At 41.5% G+C, this 16,685-nt stretch overlaps 1 protein-coding gene across 7 annotated transcripts in view; it reads left to right on the forward strand.

Annotated features, from left to right (window-relative positions):
* PHLDB2 (pleckstrin homology like domain family B member 2) overlaps nt 1–16,685 on the forward strand; it is a 238,032-nt gene that overhangs the window by 161,437 nt on the left and 59,910 nt on the right. For all 7 annotated transcript variants that reach the window (XM_063630643.1, XM_063630642.1, XM_063630646.1 and 4 more), the window contains one exon: nt 12,200–12,583. In XM_063630643.1, coding sequence (XP_063486713.1) covers nt 12,200–12,583 — 384 coding nt within the window. The remainder of the gene's footprint in view (nt 1–12,199; nt 12,584–16,685) is intronic.

Below are 16,685 nucleotides of genomic sequence, written 5' to 3' on the forward strand. Positions count from 1 at the left end.
TCCTGGCTAACATGGTGAAACCCCATCTCTACTAAAAATACAAAAAATTAGCCAGATGTGGTGGCACATGCCTGTGGTCCCAGCTACTCAGGAGGCTGAGGCAGGAAAATCGCTTGAACCCAGGTAGCAGAGTTTGTAGTGGGCCAAGATCGCACCACTGCACTCCACCCTGGGTGACAGAGTGAGACTCCGTCTCAAAAAAAAAAAAAAAATTAACACATAATATTTTATGTGATATGACTCAGAAATAATTGTATTATAGTACTTTCAGTTGGTATGTTATAGTCTACTGTCATTTTTTTACATGTAGACTTTCCTAGCTCTTTACCCACTGGTTTCTCTATGCATTAAAAAAATCTTATTTTTCTAAAGGATAGGATATGTTTTCAAATATCAGGATTTAAAGGTCTTTATACCTCTCATATACTTATTTTGATTGAACTAAAGTATTTTAATGGATTGTGTTTTATAGACTATAAAAGACATATATAGTCTTTCCGAAGAAGTAAACAAGATCTTCTGGAACTTGATCAATCTAAAGTGAAAGTGTAAAGAGATGACAGTATGATTAGATTTTGTTGTGTTTTCTTTAATGGTGAAGAGCAATAGCATAATTTCTTTAACAGAGTGGGCTCAGGCACTGTGCAGACTTCCTTCTGGGACACTATCTATGTAAGAAAAACATCTGGCATGTTTTTCATAGATGCTGTATGGAAATTATGATAATACTGATCACATGAATTTCTTTGACTTATGGCCGTTTTTTTTCAGTCAATAGGGAGAAATACACTTTTTTCTCCTTCGAATGTTTTGGAGTCATTCATAATGGGCATTTTCTTTAAAATGATATATTTTGTCTTTTAAGAATAGTTCACCTCCAACCTTAATATTTTTTCAAAGTAAAACATTTCATAACCCACCCATCTGCTGGTTGATTTTAAGTAGAAAGTGCAAAAAATCATCAGGCAAAGGTCTAAAATATAGAGGATCCTAGAAAAATGGTAATTGTGGTCAGAAATTTACTTGCATCTGCCTAACAAAATGCAGAGGTGGAAAAAACAAGTCAGGAAAACGTCATTGGCCACAAAGTTACTAGCATTAATTATATCAAGTTATATTACTTAAGAACGTGTTTAATGTAAATGAAAATCAAAATAGGCTGGGCATGGTAGCTCATGCCTGTAAATGCCAGCACTTTGGGAGGCCAAGGTGGGAGGATCACTTGAGCCCAGGAGATTGAAGCTACAGTGAGCCATGATCACATTATTGCACTGTAGCCTGGGTGACAGTGCAAGACGCTGTCTCAAAAAGGAAGAAAATAAAAATAAATAAACATTACTTTAGCATATGTTAGTAATTAAATATATACTTAATTTATATTTATATCTATTTTTAAAGTACAAATAAAACAGGCACATAGCCAAAAATAGTAGTAGAGGCAAGTGGGTTTGAGGGAAATGTTGACACAGGTGAGTAACAGTAAATATTTATTCAATTTTTTTTCTTTGAGGCGGGGTCTCCGTCTGTCACCCAGGCTGGCGTGCAGTGGTGTGGTCACAGTTCAGTGCAACCTCCACCTCCCCAGCTCAAGTGGTCCTCCTGCCTTGGCCTCCTGAGTAGCTGGGACTACAGGCGTGAGCCACCATGCCCAGCTAATTTTTGTATTTTCTGTAGAGATGGCATTTCACCATGTTGCCCAGGCTAGTCTCTAACTCCTGGCCTCAAGTGATCCCCCACCTTGGCCTCCCAAAGTGCTGGGATTATAGGTGTGAGCCACCAGTCCTGGCAATTTATTCACTTTTTATTTTATTTATTTTTTAACTGGAAAGCTACCAAACCACAATGGGTTTAGAGAGACTTCTGAGTAATCATAATTTTTATTTGCATTTTTTTTGTGATAGTAATTTTTAAAAACACAGGTGAGGAATTGGTTCATGAGATAAGATTAGAAGAACTAAATTTCTTCTTCTAAGTATGAGTAAGGCAGGATATGAGAAAGTTCCTCAGGTATTTGAATGATGCATGCCCTCAGTAAGGGGGGGACACCCGTTTCTCTGAAGTTTAGGGTGGAGCCAGGGGCAATGTGAATAGAAGCCTGGGTTTTATGTCAAGGGTGAAGTATGTGTCCTTAATAAGACAATGGATTTTTTGGAGGGTAGTTCTTTCTAGAAGCTACTCCACTGTACTTAATGTGCTGGCGGGAATATATGTTGCTCTGTAGTGGTGAGCATGGGAGGACCAAATGACAAGATGCCTTTCTCCCCAGGTTACTATGGCAACTGGGCAGAGCTCTCTTGCCAGGGGCAGAGGCAGGTGGACCACAGGGCAGGGAGTTGGTGGCCTTGAGGGAATTCTGTGTCCTTCTAGATAGCCAAAGAAACCCCACAGATTTTTCAGGGAGACATTTGGCTGCATAACAACGTATTTTTCCTGTATTTCCTTTCCCTGAAAATAATTGGGTTTAGTTTTTAGGTGTGCTTCTTAATCAGTATTAGAGATGGTTCTTCAGGGTCTACAAGATAATTATCTAGTTCACTTCACACTTTTGACAGAAACCATCCTAACCATGACTGACAAACAGTGAGCACCTACTACAAGACTGGCACCACCTTTAGACTTGAAAGCACATAGTGCATCACATGTTCTCGCACACAGTTCCTTACTGAATTCTTCCAAGATCCCAAGGGGAGGCACTGATCTTCTCATCTCTGTTTTATAGACCATGTAACTGAGGCTTGAAAGGTTGAACTTAATTAAAAAAAAAATAACTGTGTTGTAGGTCTGATAAGTGCCAGAACTTCACATCCACCTCCATGTTCTTTCTACTTAAGCTGAAATACAGATTCTGCTCTTAAAGTCCAGCTGGACACAGTGGCCCACACCTGTAATCCCAGCACTTTTGGGAGGCCGAGGCGGGCAGATCACTTGAGGTGAGGAGTTCGAGACCAGCCTGGCCAACAAGGCAAAACCCCATTTCTACTAAAAATACAAAAATTAGTCAGGTGTGGTGGCAGGCACCTATAATCCCAGCTACTCGGGAGGCTGAGGTGGGAGAATTGCTTGGACCCAAGAGGTAGGGGTTTCAGTGAGCCAAGATTGCAACACTGCACTATAGCCTGGGTGACAGAGTGAGACCCTGTCTCAAAAAAAAAAAAAAAAAAAAAAAGTCCTAGGGTTCTGTGGAGGTAAGAAGTCAATTTATTCCACAAATCATTAAATTATAAGATGGCAGAGAGGCACCGAGCCTCCTGTAGTCCTGATATCTTTATTTTTAAGCACTTCACCTATTTCTGGTCATTTCACTCCTAATTTTCCTGGGGAAAGTGCGAAATGCCCCTTCTCATTCAGGGTGTCCAATCTGCATAAAGGCAGGAGCATGCTGCCCCAGATTGCAAAGCTCCGGGAATGAGTGGAGATGGAAGTGCTGAGCATTAGTATCTTCTTGGAGATTGGGAGTGTGGGTGTGGTGGGGGTGAGAGGGGAAGTAGGGAAGTAGAAGAGTAGATCTACTGGATAATCTGATCAAGATTGCTTTTTGTTTTTTTTGAGAGGAGGGAGGTACTTGAGTACATTTTCAGACAGAGGAGAAGGAGTCAGTAGAGAGGGAAAGGTGTAGGAGAAGGGATAATCAATAGAGCAAAGCCACAGGACAGTGGGAACAGGGTGCAGTGATACAGGCAGAGGGCTTCCTCTTGGAAAGACTGAGAGACTCTCCTCAGATAACTGAGCTAATGCTTATGCTGTTTACTTTGTCCCAGACACCCTTCTAAGTGTCATATATGAACAGTCATGCATTGCTTAATGATGGGAATGTGTTGCTGAGAAATGCATCATTAGGCGATTTCATCATCTTGCAAAAGTGTATTATGAAAGAGAACGGCAATGATTTTTCCTATTCACACTGGCCACTAGTTGCATGAGAGCGGGCCCTCTAATTAGGTTACTAAATCTCTCTGTGCCTCACTTTCCTCATCTGTTAAATGGGGATTAGAATAAAACCACTCCCACAAAGTCATGAAAATTAAAAATTAAAATACAGGTGGGGATTGTGTCTGGCACTCAGCAAGCACTCAGTGAGTTTTAGCTAACTGCTGTTGACTACTATTTTGCTCTGGGGATAGGTGGGAATCATTTAAAAGTGTAAGAATTCTAAAGTAGACAGTAACCCTTTCAGTTGGGGTCTGATGTAATGTGTCAAGAGATTGGCTTTCTGTTTTTTTTTTTTAAGTCATTTATTTATTTATTTATTTATTTATTTATTTATTTATTTGAGACAGTGTCTCATTGTCACACAGGCTGGAGTGCAGTGGTGTGATCTCAGCTCACTGTAGTCTCTGCCTCCCAGGCTCAAGCAATCCTCCCACCTCAGCCTCCCAAGTAGCGGGGACTACAGGTGTGTGCCACCTCGCCCAGCTAATTTTTGTATTTTTAGTGGAGACAGGGTTTCACTATGTTGGCCAGGCTGGTCTCAAACTCCTGTCCTCAAGTGATCCACTGCCTTGGCCTCCCAAAATGCTGAGATTATAGGCGTGAGCCACCACCCCCAACGTTAAAAGTCTGAGCTACCTTTGGGAGGGTCACCCCATGGGTAAGCTAGGGATTCCTCAACATGTTTTGCAGTAGGTTTGTTTATATCAGCATCACTGCAAACACATGAGTAATATGTTGCACTGTGATGTTATAACAGCTATTATGTCATTTAAAAATAGGAATTTTTCAGCTCCATTATAATCTTTTTTTTCCTTTATGTTTTTCAGGTTAGAGAATGGAAGATGACACCCATTATAATTTTATGGGACTACCTTTGTATATGTAGCACCTTGTTGACTGGAATGTCATTATGTGTGCAGATATTTTGTTTTGGTCAATGATGGACCACAAATATGATAGTGGTCCTATACAATTGTAATACCATATTTTTAGTGTACTTTCTATGTTTAGGTATGTTTAGATACACAAGTACTTACCATGGTGTTACAATTGCCTACAACATTCAGTGCAGTAACATGCTTTGCAAGTTTGTAGCCTAGGCGCAATAGACTATACAATATAGGCTAGGTATGTAGTAGGCTAATACTATATAGGTTTGAGTAAGTACACCCTGATGTCTGCACAAAAATGAAATAGCCTAACCTTGCATTTCTTAGAACATATCCCCATCGTTAAGCAACACATAACTGTATACATTCATATATATAAATCCTCATGATAACCCAATAAGGTAGATATTCTAGTAATTCTGGTTTATACTTGAGGAAACTGAGACACAAAGAAGCTAAATAGCTTGGCCAGGGTCACACAGGTAGCTGCAGAACCCAGATTCAGACCTAAGTGGTCTGGCCCCAGAGTTCATGCATTTAGCCACTATAGTACATTGAAGAAAGGACTAGATGGACAAAGATAGAAGAGGGAAGTCTAGGGAATTTAAGCAGAATGGCCATGGTCTCCTTAGGCAGTGTGTTTGTGTATGTAAGTGTATTGAGTATGTTTGAGAAGTGGGTATTGAAAATCAATGAGTGGTAAATGCTGTCCTAGTTATTCACATATGTCTCACTCTCAGTACAGTTATATATTATTCTTCGGAAGAATAGGCATTAGCATACAAAACATCAATAGTAATCTGCACATAACAAATGTTGGTCAGTTAGTGGCTGTCACATTCTCCAATAACTTACAGTTGCTTCCAGAGCAGACACAGTCATACAAAGGCATTACACTTTTATTTCCTCTTTCCAGCTCAGCCCTACTGATGGTGCACGCATACATGCACATGCTGTTTAAACTAAGGGTGGCAGAGTAAAGTGTTTTCCTGACCACAAGCCTGAAGGCAGACTTCCCAGCCAGTGTATAAAATAAAATAATATCTGGCTAAGAAGCTAGACATTGAACTGACTTCCATAAAGATAATTTGTAAAACCAAATGATAAAAACCCCTCACTGTTATACACAAATGAGATCATTTGTCCTAAACTGATAAAAACAATACTAAGGCAATGTTTGTGTAAATGTGAAAGCCAGTGACAAGGCTGAAGAGCAATGTCTCCACACAAGATTTCCCCCACATATGACACCAACCGCAAGTTCTGGGGTTTCGTAGACCACCCTCAGATTTGATAATTCACTAGAAAGACTTCACAGAACCCTTTGACAACTATTATAAGCACAGTTATGATTCACTATAGGGAAAGGATACAGAAAAAGATTAGCCAAAGAAAGACGCACATAGGGCAGAGTCCAAAGAGTTCTAAAGGCAACACTTCCATGTCCTTTTCCTGTAGGTCAGAATGTGTTACTCTACCAGCATTAAGCATTGGTAGGTGATAGTGTGCACATGACAGGGAGGCTTACCCAAGCTGTAGTACCCACAGGTTGTTTGTTTGTTTGTTTGTTTTTTGAGAGAGAGAGTCTTGCTTTGTTGCCCAAGTTGGAGTGTAGTAGCACGACTGGGCTAACTGCCACCTTTGCCTCCTGGGTTCAAGCAATTCTCCTGTCTCACCCTCCTGAGTAGCTGGGACTACAGGCGCCCACCACCACTCCCGGCTAATTTTTGTATTTTTAGTAGATACAGTGTTTAACCATATTAGGCTGGTCTAAAACTCCTGACCTCTGGTGATCCACACGCCTCAACCTTCCAAAGTTTTGGGATTACAGGTGTGAGCCACCGTGCCCAGCTATTTTTTTCTGTTTTGTTTTTTTGAGACAGGGTCTCCCTCTGTCTCTCCGGCTGGAGTGCAGTGGTGCTATATCGGCTCACTGCAACCTCCGCCTCCTGGACTCAAGTGATCCTCCAGCCTCAGCCTCCCAAGTAGCTGAGACTACAGGCGTGAGCCACCATGCCCGGCTAATTTTTGCATTTTTTTGTAGAGATGGAGTTTTGCCATAGTTTTTATTGAGACTTCATCACATAAGCATTACTGATTGATCAGTTTCCCACATGGTTAATTTCAGTCTCCAGGTTGACTGATAACCCATGACTTAAGGCCCCCACACCAAATCACATAATTGGTCTTTCTGGAGTGGCCAGCCTATACCCTAAGATCATCACATGTGGCCAGCTCTACCCTAAACAAAGACACTGCAGTTGAGTATGACATAGATTATCTCCCAGAAGCGAATGGCAAAGGTCAGACCTCTCTTTGGGCAAAGACAAATTATTTATTACCCAAAAAGTAACGGAGGTTTCTTTAGTAGGATCCCTGAGTCCCTCATCTCTAAGTTTTGGAAAAGTGTTCTGCCTGAAATTGCACATGGTTTATTAGTCATAATGTAGAAGTCCATTAATAAAATTTAAAAAAAAACTCCAAGGCTTAAATACAGGTCTATTTCTTTCTTACATTCCAGGACTAGTGTGGGTTAAAAGACGCCTCTGCTCCACATTTCCTGATGGAGCCAACACCTGCAGCCAATCTGGAGAGCCACTCTGTCATGTTAGAGCAAGGCATGTGATGAATCATGCCCTGGCTGTTGTTCATGCAGAGGTGATACACCTTGCTTTTCACACTTCATTGGCTGGTACAAGTCTGAGGGCCATATCCAGTTTGAGGGTGAGGAAGAGAGGAGCCATCTTACCCTGTGTCCAGAAAGAGGTGAACTGATCGTAATAGCCCAGTTACTACCCTCAAGGATTTATCTCTAAAACAGACAGACCCATATAACAGACTTTGAGCCATTGCTTCTGTTTTCCCTCCTTTCTGTCATTACCTAATTGAAACATCAGGATTTGTACATGGAATCCTGGGAAGTCTGCATACCTGCTGTCAGCACCAGCTTTTCTCATTCCATCACTCACTTTTAGACCAGGTTCCTGACTCTTGTTGTTTCCAAAACTTACTTTAGGGCTGTTGTAATCCCTAAGAGGAAGAAATCTGACCCATTTCTGTGCAGGTACCTCATCCCTCTTCCCCCAAAAGACTCCGTCTCTCTAGCCACATACTAGTTGCTGATCTCTGAGCATACCATGATATGCCACAGCTCTATGCCTTTGCTTCTCTGGTGCTTTTATGGAAATGCCCTGCCCACCCCACTGTCCCAGTAGACCAGACAGACTTATATTTATCCTTGAGGACTCAAATTTGTTTTTCTGTAATTTTTGTGTACTGTTTCCCCATGTGTGAACTCATAGGTTGTCTATAAACTTCTGTTATCACTGCTTTTATAACTGATCACCTATTTCTGCCTCCTATTAAAGATTTGAGGGTAGAAATGCTATGTTTTGCTATGTGTAGTGTCTCATGTGAGAGGCCAAGGTGAGAGGAAGATTACTTGAGTCCAGGAGCTTCAGACCAGCCTGTGCAACATAGCAAGACTCCGTCTTTCTTCCAAAAAGTTAAAAAATTAGTTGGGCAAGGTTGCGTGCCTGGAGTCCCAGCTACTCTGGAGGCTGAGGTGGGAGGATCCCTTGAGCCCAGGAGATCGAGGCTTGCAGTGAGCTATGAGTGCACCACTGTGCTCCAGCCTGGGTGACATTGACAGACTTTGTCTAAGAAAAAAAGAAAAAAATGTTCATCTTGCCATCTTTTTTCATTTATGGATTCCCAGCACGTTACTAGACAATAAGTAAGTTAGTAGACCTTTGTTGAACTGAAGATTATGGAGACATTGAAGTCCTGGGGCTAATAGAAGAGAGAAGTCAAGTCACACCAGTTATAATAGATCCTCCTAAAAAAAAAAAAAAAATCCCATTTCAAGTAAATTATATCTAAAAATCAAAGGTTGACCTTTGTTTTAAGTAATACATGACCCAACATACTAGTTATAACAAAAGGTTTTTAGCAAAGATTACACCTGTGCTTAAGTGTCAGCAGTTGGTTTTCTGCATAATGTATGTATTTATGCAGTATGTGTACCGTCCTGTGACCTACACTGGTTGGTGTTAGTTACAAGGGCCCTGGATGGGTTTAGGAGATGGATAGTACCCTTTCCTGAGGGCTGTGAATCTGCAGTGGGAACAATGTCAGACACATTCCTCTGAAGATGGAAAAAAGCTCAGAGGTCAAAAAACATACCCCTAGCCCATCACCTTTTTTTCCCCTTTAACCTCTAAGTGAAAATTTTCTCACAATTTTCTTTACGTATACTTTCTAAAATCTTGTGTCTCCTTCAACACTTCCTTTGATATATGTGGGATACAGAGATGAAGAAAAGGAGAAATGGGAAGGGCGAAAAAAATATATGTAAAATAATTTTATTCAAGATGAACTACTTTCTAAATTCTTAGCACTGATATTTTGGAGCATTAAGGTATGTAGGCTCTGTACTTGGACTTTTCAAGAGAATGAACAGTAGATTGCTAGTTTGGAAAGGTGGGTAGGATTTGGAAATCTCAGAGGGCAGCCAGCCTCTCGACTTATTAAATAGCAGGTTGTTAGGTGAAGCTTCAAAGAAAGTTTGGTTTTAAGTAGGGGGACAGACATCACAGTTTGCCAGGACCAATCCCAGTTTGCATTTGAGGTTCCAGCATAATTATTAACAGTGCCCTCTTTGATTCTTGAAAGGTTCTGGTCTGGAATGGTCGTTCTGGATTTGGGTCATGCAGGTTGGAGGCTATTGGCATGATGAATGGGAAGGAAGAAGACTCCAGAGTGCAGAAGGCTGAAGGGAGAATTATCTTATGAGAGTAATTTCTGTTCAGAGTTTTCCTTAAAAGGCTTCCTGTAGTGCTTTCTGAAATGCCTTACAGACTTTCTTCTGACGCACCTTGGACATCAGTTTATTTTTCTTTGGTGCAGCTTTTATAGGGCCAGTGTGTCTCAGCACAACCTGGTTTTCTTTTAAACTCGTGGGCAGCAGTGCTGCATGTGTCAGTGATTCAAACTTGGACAGATTGGCTGTGAATGGAGTGATAAGAATAGAGAGAAACACATACCAGTAGACCAAACTTCCTGTACACAAGCCTTTCAATACTGCGTTTCACTGTCTGAAATAGCATTCATCTTAAGGCTGGGATCATTTATTCCCTTTGGAATTAAGCAATACCACTGGCAGAAAAAGAAACTATTTGGGGAAGGCCATGTGGGAGGAATTTTTCTATGTATTCCAGGCTAGACAGAAATATCTTTCATGCTTTTGAACACCACACCTTAGAGCCCAGGTAATTGGAAATGGACAACCTACAGATAATCCCAAATATTTATGCCAAGGCTAACGTATACATGTTATACTACAAATATTAGGAAAGACTGAGTTTAGATGCTTCAACTTAATTACGTAAGTGGCAGAAAAAGAACTTTTCTTTAGAGATTTGCCTCTAATATAGATGCTGTTGAGAAGTAAAATGTAACATCTTGTCCCTCTCCCTCTCCTTACATATGCTCTCGGAGGTTGTTTTTGCATATGCCCATGTAGACTTTTCCAGATTGTTGGAGAATTTTAAAATAAGGCAATGAAGGCTATGTCCCCCCCCCTGCTTCCTCCCTATAAAGCTGAGGTGGGCAGGGCTTGGCAGCTGGTGGAAACTGAAGAGATAAATAAGTACCAGGGCTCCTGGATGGATAGGGTTCAGAAGAGCCCAAGATGAGAGTGTGTAGCTATGAGTGCCTGCCGTGGGAAGAGGCCACGAGGATGGAGCTGCAGCTGGAGTCCAGAAGTTCAGGCAGTGAAAGGGAGGTGCGAGCTTGTAGGAACTAGTTTAATAGTCCTTTTGATCAAGCTGTTGCTTTTTTATTTTTTTGTTGGGGGATTACTTTAGAGGGCAAATACAAGTCAGATATGCCTTAAATATCTGTCTTGTCATTTAAGTAATGTATTTAATGGAGCCTAAGAAGTTATGTTGGTCTGTTCCTATTTGACTTTTCTGCTTGTTAACAGTGTCAACTAATAAAGAGCTAATTGTCTTCTAAAGTTTGTCTTTACAAATTAGCTGCAATTGAAATGAGAACAGCAGTCCAGTGATGCTTAATATTTTTCTGCTTTATTGCTGATAAGCAGTTCGGAAAATGTTTTCCTATGGAGAGTGTGTGAAGTCTCTTCTCAGTGTGGTAACTGTGATCACAACAGATGGTTTTTGTTTTTAGTTCTTTTTTCACTTTGGCCTTGGAATTAACATGACAGGTAAAGATGTTGAGATTTCCTACCTCAAGCAATGCTGTCTTAAGTTTATAAGAAGCAGAGAAGCATTTTGTAAATTATATCCTGTTGCTCACAAACTATATAATTAACTTACTTAAAGTTCAAAATCATACATATCTACCTGTTGCATGGGGAGTCTGGTAAGATTGCAGTACTGTTATAGATATCAATGGCCTATGTATTGATTTTTAAAAAAAACAAATTTTATTTTCTAGCTAAATTAATCAAAGATTTAATGACCTCTGAATTTGAGTTACATAGGTGTCTATCTGGACTTGATGTGAAATGTTCTTCATTTTAGTGCAACATTCTATCTCTTTTATAATTTTAATTATATAAGAAATTAGTAGAGAAAGACCTTTATATGGTGACCAGGCATTAAAAAGTTTTGAAAATTTTCAAAATTTTCAAGAAAAAAAAATTGAAGACATAGATCTTTTAAATTAAAAGATTCAGTAAGTAGCTGTTTTTCTCTTTGTGTGTCTAGTGCATAGTCTAACAGTAGGATAATATTTAGGAAGTTAGAGAATTAATTTTAAGCACAAGTATTAAGTCAGTAGTGATGAAAAAGCTAGATATTGTTGAAGGTAGATAAGTAGAGGCTGGGAAGGAGGATAGATAGGAAATGGAGGTTGAAAGAAAAAATGAGTTTGGTGCTATGGCATGTGCCTGTAATCTCAGTGACTTTTGGGAGGCTGAGGCAGGAGGATCACTGGAGCCCAGGAGTTAAAGTGAGCTGTGATTGTGCCACTGCACTCCAGCCTTTGGGACAGAGTAAGACCTTGTCTTTCTCCCTAACCCCACCCTTCAGAAACCTTGGAGAATTGATAAGTTATGAAAAGGGTTACCGAGTGCTGACGTGTGCTAGGGCCAGCCCTGTGATATACCAATAAAGGAGAGAGAGTAGAAGCCAGAATTGAGTTTGGCAGGAAAGTTGGGCATTGTTAAACCCCATTTCACCTGGATCTTTAAATGCATCAGTCAAAGATTATGAAAATCATTACCAGCCAAGTGTTTGTGGGTTTATGTATGGAATGCAAGCACCAGTTGTCCCAGCCTCTTCAGTCTTTTTGTTTGGAGTTGTGTTCATTCTCACAAACCCACTGACCTTCCCCTCCTCTCTGTGTTCCAGGAGAGACAGCGTCTGGAGACCATCCTCAGTCTCTGTGCTGAATACACAAAGCCTGACAGTCGCTTATCTACTGGGACCACCGTGGAAGATGTGCAGAAAATCAACAAGGAGCTTGAGAAGCTGCAGCTCTCTGATGAGGAATCTGTGTTTGAAGAAGCCCTCATGAGCCCTGACACAAGATACAGGTGCCACCGGAAAGACTCCCTCCCTGATGCAGACTTGGCAAGCTGTGGGAGTCTCAGTCAGAGCAGTGCCAGCTTCTTTACCCCCAGGAGCACCAGGAATGATGAACTACTCCGCGACCTCACCCGGACTCCTCCACCACCATCCTCCACCTTTCCGAAAGCTTCCAGCGAGTCCTCTTATCTAAGTATCCTACCAAAGGTAATGTTGGCCCAGCAAAGATACTCGGATTTAAGGTCTAGGGCTGTGCATGTGCTTTGGCATGGAAACTGGTGATTTTATCATGCTAATTATCCAGGATGTTTTCAGTGAAGTTTCAATTTAAGAGGTCATTAGCTGAGCAAGGTGCAGCAAATTAGGGTGTTTACTGTAAAGTAACAAATTTGCACTGTAAAAAATGTAGCAGCACAGAAGAGTAGAAAGAAAGAACATTTCTCTTCTCCCTGCACCCTTTCAGGTTGTACACCTGAGTGATAAGCAGGTGTAAAACTGGTGCTAAAATTGTCTTACCTGCCTTCCTAGTATTTTCTGTGTATATATGGCTATCTGTTATAGGCATAGACAGACACACACACACATAGTGTTCTGTACATTTTTTCCCTCACTAAATGCCTTGGGCATCTTTGCATATTACTATATACGGCTCTACCTCATTCTTTTTAATGACCAATTGCATTTCTTTTGTTTGCAACTACCATTTATTTTCAGGTTTTTTTTTTTTTTGCTAATAAAATCCATATGCAGCAAATATTGTAGCATATATATATTTGCACAATTCTGCAAATGTGTCTGTGGGATTACTTACTAAAAGTGGAATTGCTGGGTCAAAGAGTTTGTGTATTTTTCACTTTACTCAATATTTCTAAATTGTACTTCTAAAAGGCCATATTAAAAAAAGAGTCTATATATCCAGGTGACACTTTGACTAAGTTTATATGTGCATATAAACACAAGTGTTCTCCATATAAACACAAGTGTTCTCCATATAAACACAAGTGTTCTCCATACACTTGCCAAGGTTGCATATTGTCAAATTTTTTCAATTAGCCAAATTGATAGAAGTTTAATTTGCTTTTCTTTAATTATGCATCAAGTTGGGGATCTTTTCATATTTTTAGTTATCATTTGTATTTTTTGACCCACTTATTCATGTTCTTCACCCATTTTTTTTTAATTTTTTTATTAATTTTTTTTTTGCACACAAAACAATAAACATTTTCTAAAAATACATACAAACAAAAAGATGCGTATCAAACATATTAGGAAGGTTGCACATGGGAAGTCGGGGAATAGAAATGGGGGGTGGGAATTAAAATAAATGAGAGAGGGACTTTATATGGATCAGTGATAATAACTCAATCCTCTATTTGACAAAGAAGAAGGAGAAGGAAGAGGAAGAAAAAGAAAGTGGGATAAAGGATCAGAAAGGGAGGAAAATAGAAAAAATTAGAGTATGACTCCAGGGGAGACCTGTTTTGTTGTCACTGAGTTGGTTGGTTGGTTTGTCTGTTGTATTTTTCATACGTTTCGCCATGTTGGCCAGGCTGGTCTCAAACTCCTAGCCCGAAGTGATCAACCCGCCTCGGCCCCCCCCGAGTGCCGGGACCACAGGCGTGAGCCACCACGTCCAGCCCCCACATTGCTTCTGGCCTCCTTGGTAGACCTCCCAGACGGGGCGGCCAGGCAGAGGCGCTCCTCACTTCCCAGACGGGGCGGCCAGGCAGAGACGCTCCTCACTTCTTCCCAGACGGGGCGGTCGGGCAGAGGTGCTCCTCATTTCTTCCCAGACGGGGCGGCCGGGCAGAGGCGCTCCTCACTTCCCAAACGGGGCGACCGGGTAGACGCATTGCTTATTTCTTCCCAGACGGGGCGGCCGGGCAGAGGCGCTCCTCACTTCCCAGACGATGGGTGGCCGGGCAGAGGCGCTCCTCACTTCCCAGACGATGGGTGGCCGGGCAGAGGCGCTCCTCACTTCCCAGACGATGGGTGGCCGGGCAGAGGCGCTCTTCACTTCCCAGATGGGGAGGCTGGGCAGAGGGGCGGCTGAGCAGAGACGCTCCCCACCTCCCAGACGGGGCGGCGGCCGGGCAGGGGCTGCAATCCCAGCAACCTGGTAGGCCAAGGCAGGTGGCTGGGAGGCGGAGGCTGCCGCGAGCCAAGACCACGCCACCGCACTCCAGCCCGGGCAACACCAAGCAGCGAGTGAGCGAGACTCCGTCTGCAGTCCCAGCACCTCGGGAGGCCAAGGCGGGCAGAGCACTCGGGGTCAGGAGCTGGAGACCAGCGTGCCGAACATGGCGAAACGGGGCCTGCAGCCTAAGGAGAAAAAGCAGGCGGCGCGCGCCGGCAGTCACAGGCAGTCCGCGGTGCGGGGCAGCAGCGAGCCGAGTCGATTGCAGCCTGGGCCACAGGTGGAAAAGTAAAAGAAGAAAAGAAAGAAAGAAAAAGAGAGAGAGAGAGAGAAAGGAAGGAAGGAAGGCCACCCATTTTTTTAATTGTTTTATTTGTCTTGTATTTTACTGAGTAGTAAGAGCTGTTTGTGGTAAGCAGATTAGCCTTTTATCATAAATAGTCTTTATTTTGACTTTATTTAAGGAAGGAAGGAAGGCCACCCATTTTTTTAATTGTTTTATTTGTCTTGTATTTTACTGAGTAGTAAGAGCTGTTTGTGGTAAGCAGATTAGCCTTTTATCATAAAGTCTTTATTTTGACTTTATTTATATTTTTTGGACATATAGGAGTTTAAGATTTATTGGTACTCACAAGTACTATTTAGTCTTCTGGTTGTATGTTGGTTTAAAATTGTCATCCTTTTGAGGATTTGTTAAATGGAGTTTAAGGAAAAATCTTTTTAAATTTTTTTTTCTTTTTCTTTCTGTACAGGACTTAGAACCCCAAAATCTTTTGTTATTACGTTTTTTTCACACAGGTTAAGAATTTTTTTCTACAACAATTTAGGTTTTAAATTTCTCCAAAAATGATTTGAAGGAGCTTACAATGAAACATATAAATTTTATTGGACTAAAATTAGAATAACAAAAATAGTAAATAGGAGGAAAAAGCAGATACCATATTCACAAGGTGGATTTACTTATTTAGGAACAAGTAGGATTAATGTATTGATTTGCTAAATTGACGCTTACTATTAAGTTCAACTGTGAGATTCTTTAGTTAATCTTTTGTTATAAGAGAAGGACACATTGACTCTTTAAGAGAAAGATATTGTCATGGTACTGAATTCTGGCAGTAATTTATCACATGGGCATTATTCAGGGGAGTTTGTGTGTTTGTTTAGCTACAGCAAGACTTTTACAGTGAATGTTCGTAGTCAGAAATCATTATCTACCTAGTGAGTTTTTCCGTCATACACATCAGGACTTTGGACTGTTGAATACATGTTGGACATCAATCCCTTCTTTTTTCTTTCTTTCTTTTTTTTGAGACAGAGTCTTGCTCTGTTACCCAGGCTGGAGTGCAGTGGTGCAATCTAGGCTCACTGCAAGCTCTGCCTTCCGGGTTCAAGTGAATCTCCTGCCTCAGCCTCCCGAGTAGTGGTGACTACAGGCACACGCCACCATGCCTGGCTAATTTTTGTATTTTTAGTAGAGACAACGTTTCACCATGTTGGCTAGGCCAGTCTCGAGCTCCTGACCTCAAGTGATCTGCCTGCCTCGGCCTCCCAAAGTGCTAGGATGACAAGGGTGCGCCACTGAGCCCTACCCGTCCCTTCTTTTTGCTGTAGTGACCATGTTTACCTTACTAATTCTCAGTGGAGAGTAATTCTCAACAGGACATCTGTTTCTGTGGGCAGAGAGTTGCAATGGTTAGAAACCAGGATGGGGAAGAAAGTAGGGGCAGGGAGGAATCAAGAGTTGTTGTTGTTCAGGCACAGTAAATGACCCATCACTTGAAAAGTTGAGCGGTTGTCATCAGCCATTGGGCTTCCTTAGAAATCCTTGGCTTCCTTTTGATTTTAAATCTTTTCACATCTCTTTCCTTTATGGAGATCTGCCAGTTTTTTGTTAAAAACATTAAGCTGTGTGCTCTCTCTAAAGACTATCTTTTAGGAGACAGGTTTCCTCCTGGAGAGGGCTATGACAAGAATGCTGTTGGTGTGTACACGAGCAGATCTTGGCAGATGTTTTTAATTGCTCAAATGTGTAATTGTGGAATAGGAGGCCTCTGAAGCTTAGTGCAGCATCTATTGTTGCAAGAGAGGTAAGACTGCATCCTTTAGAGGCAAGAAACATCAAGGACACACAGGTTACCACACAGCAGTGTAGAAAGAGTACAAGTGAGCGGA

The sequence above is a fragment of the Symphalangus syndactylus genome, chromosome 21, assembly GCF_028878055.3.
Source record: "Symphalangus syndactylus isolate Jambi chromosome 21, NHGRI_mSymSyn1-v2.1_pri, whole genome shotgun sequence".
Taxonomy (NCBI): Eukaryota; Metazoa; Chordata; class Mammalia; order Primates; family Hylobatidae; genus Symphalangus; species Symphalangus syndactylus.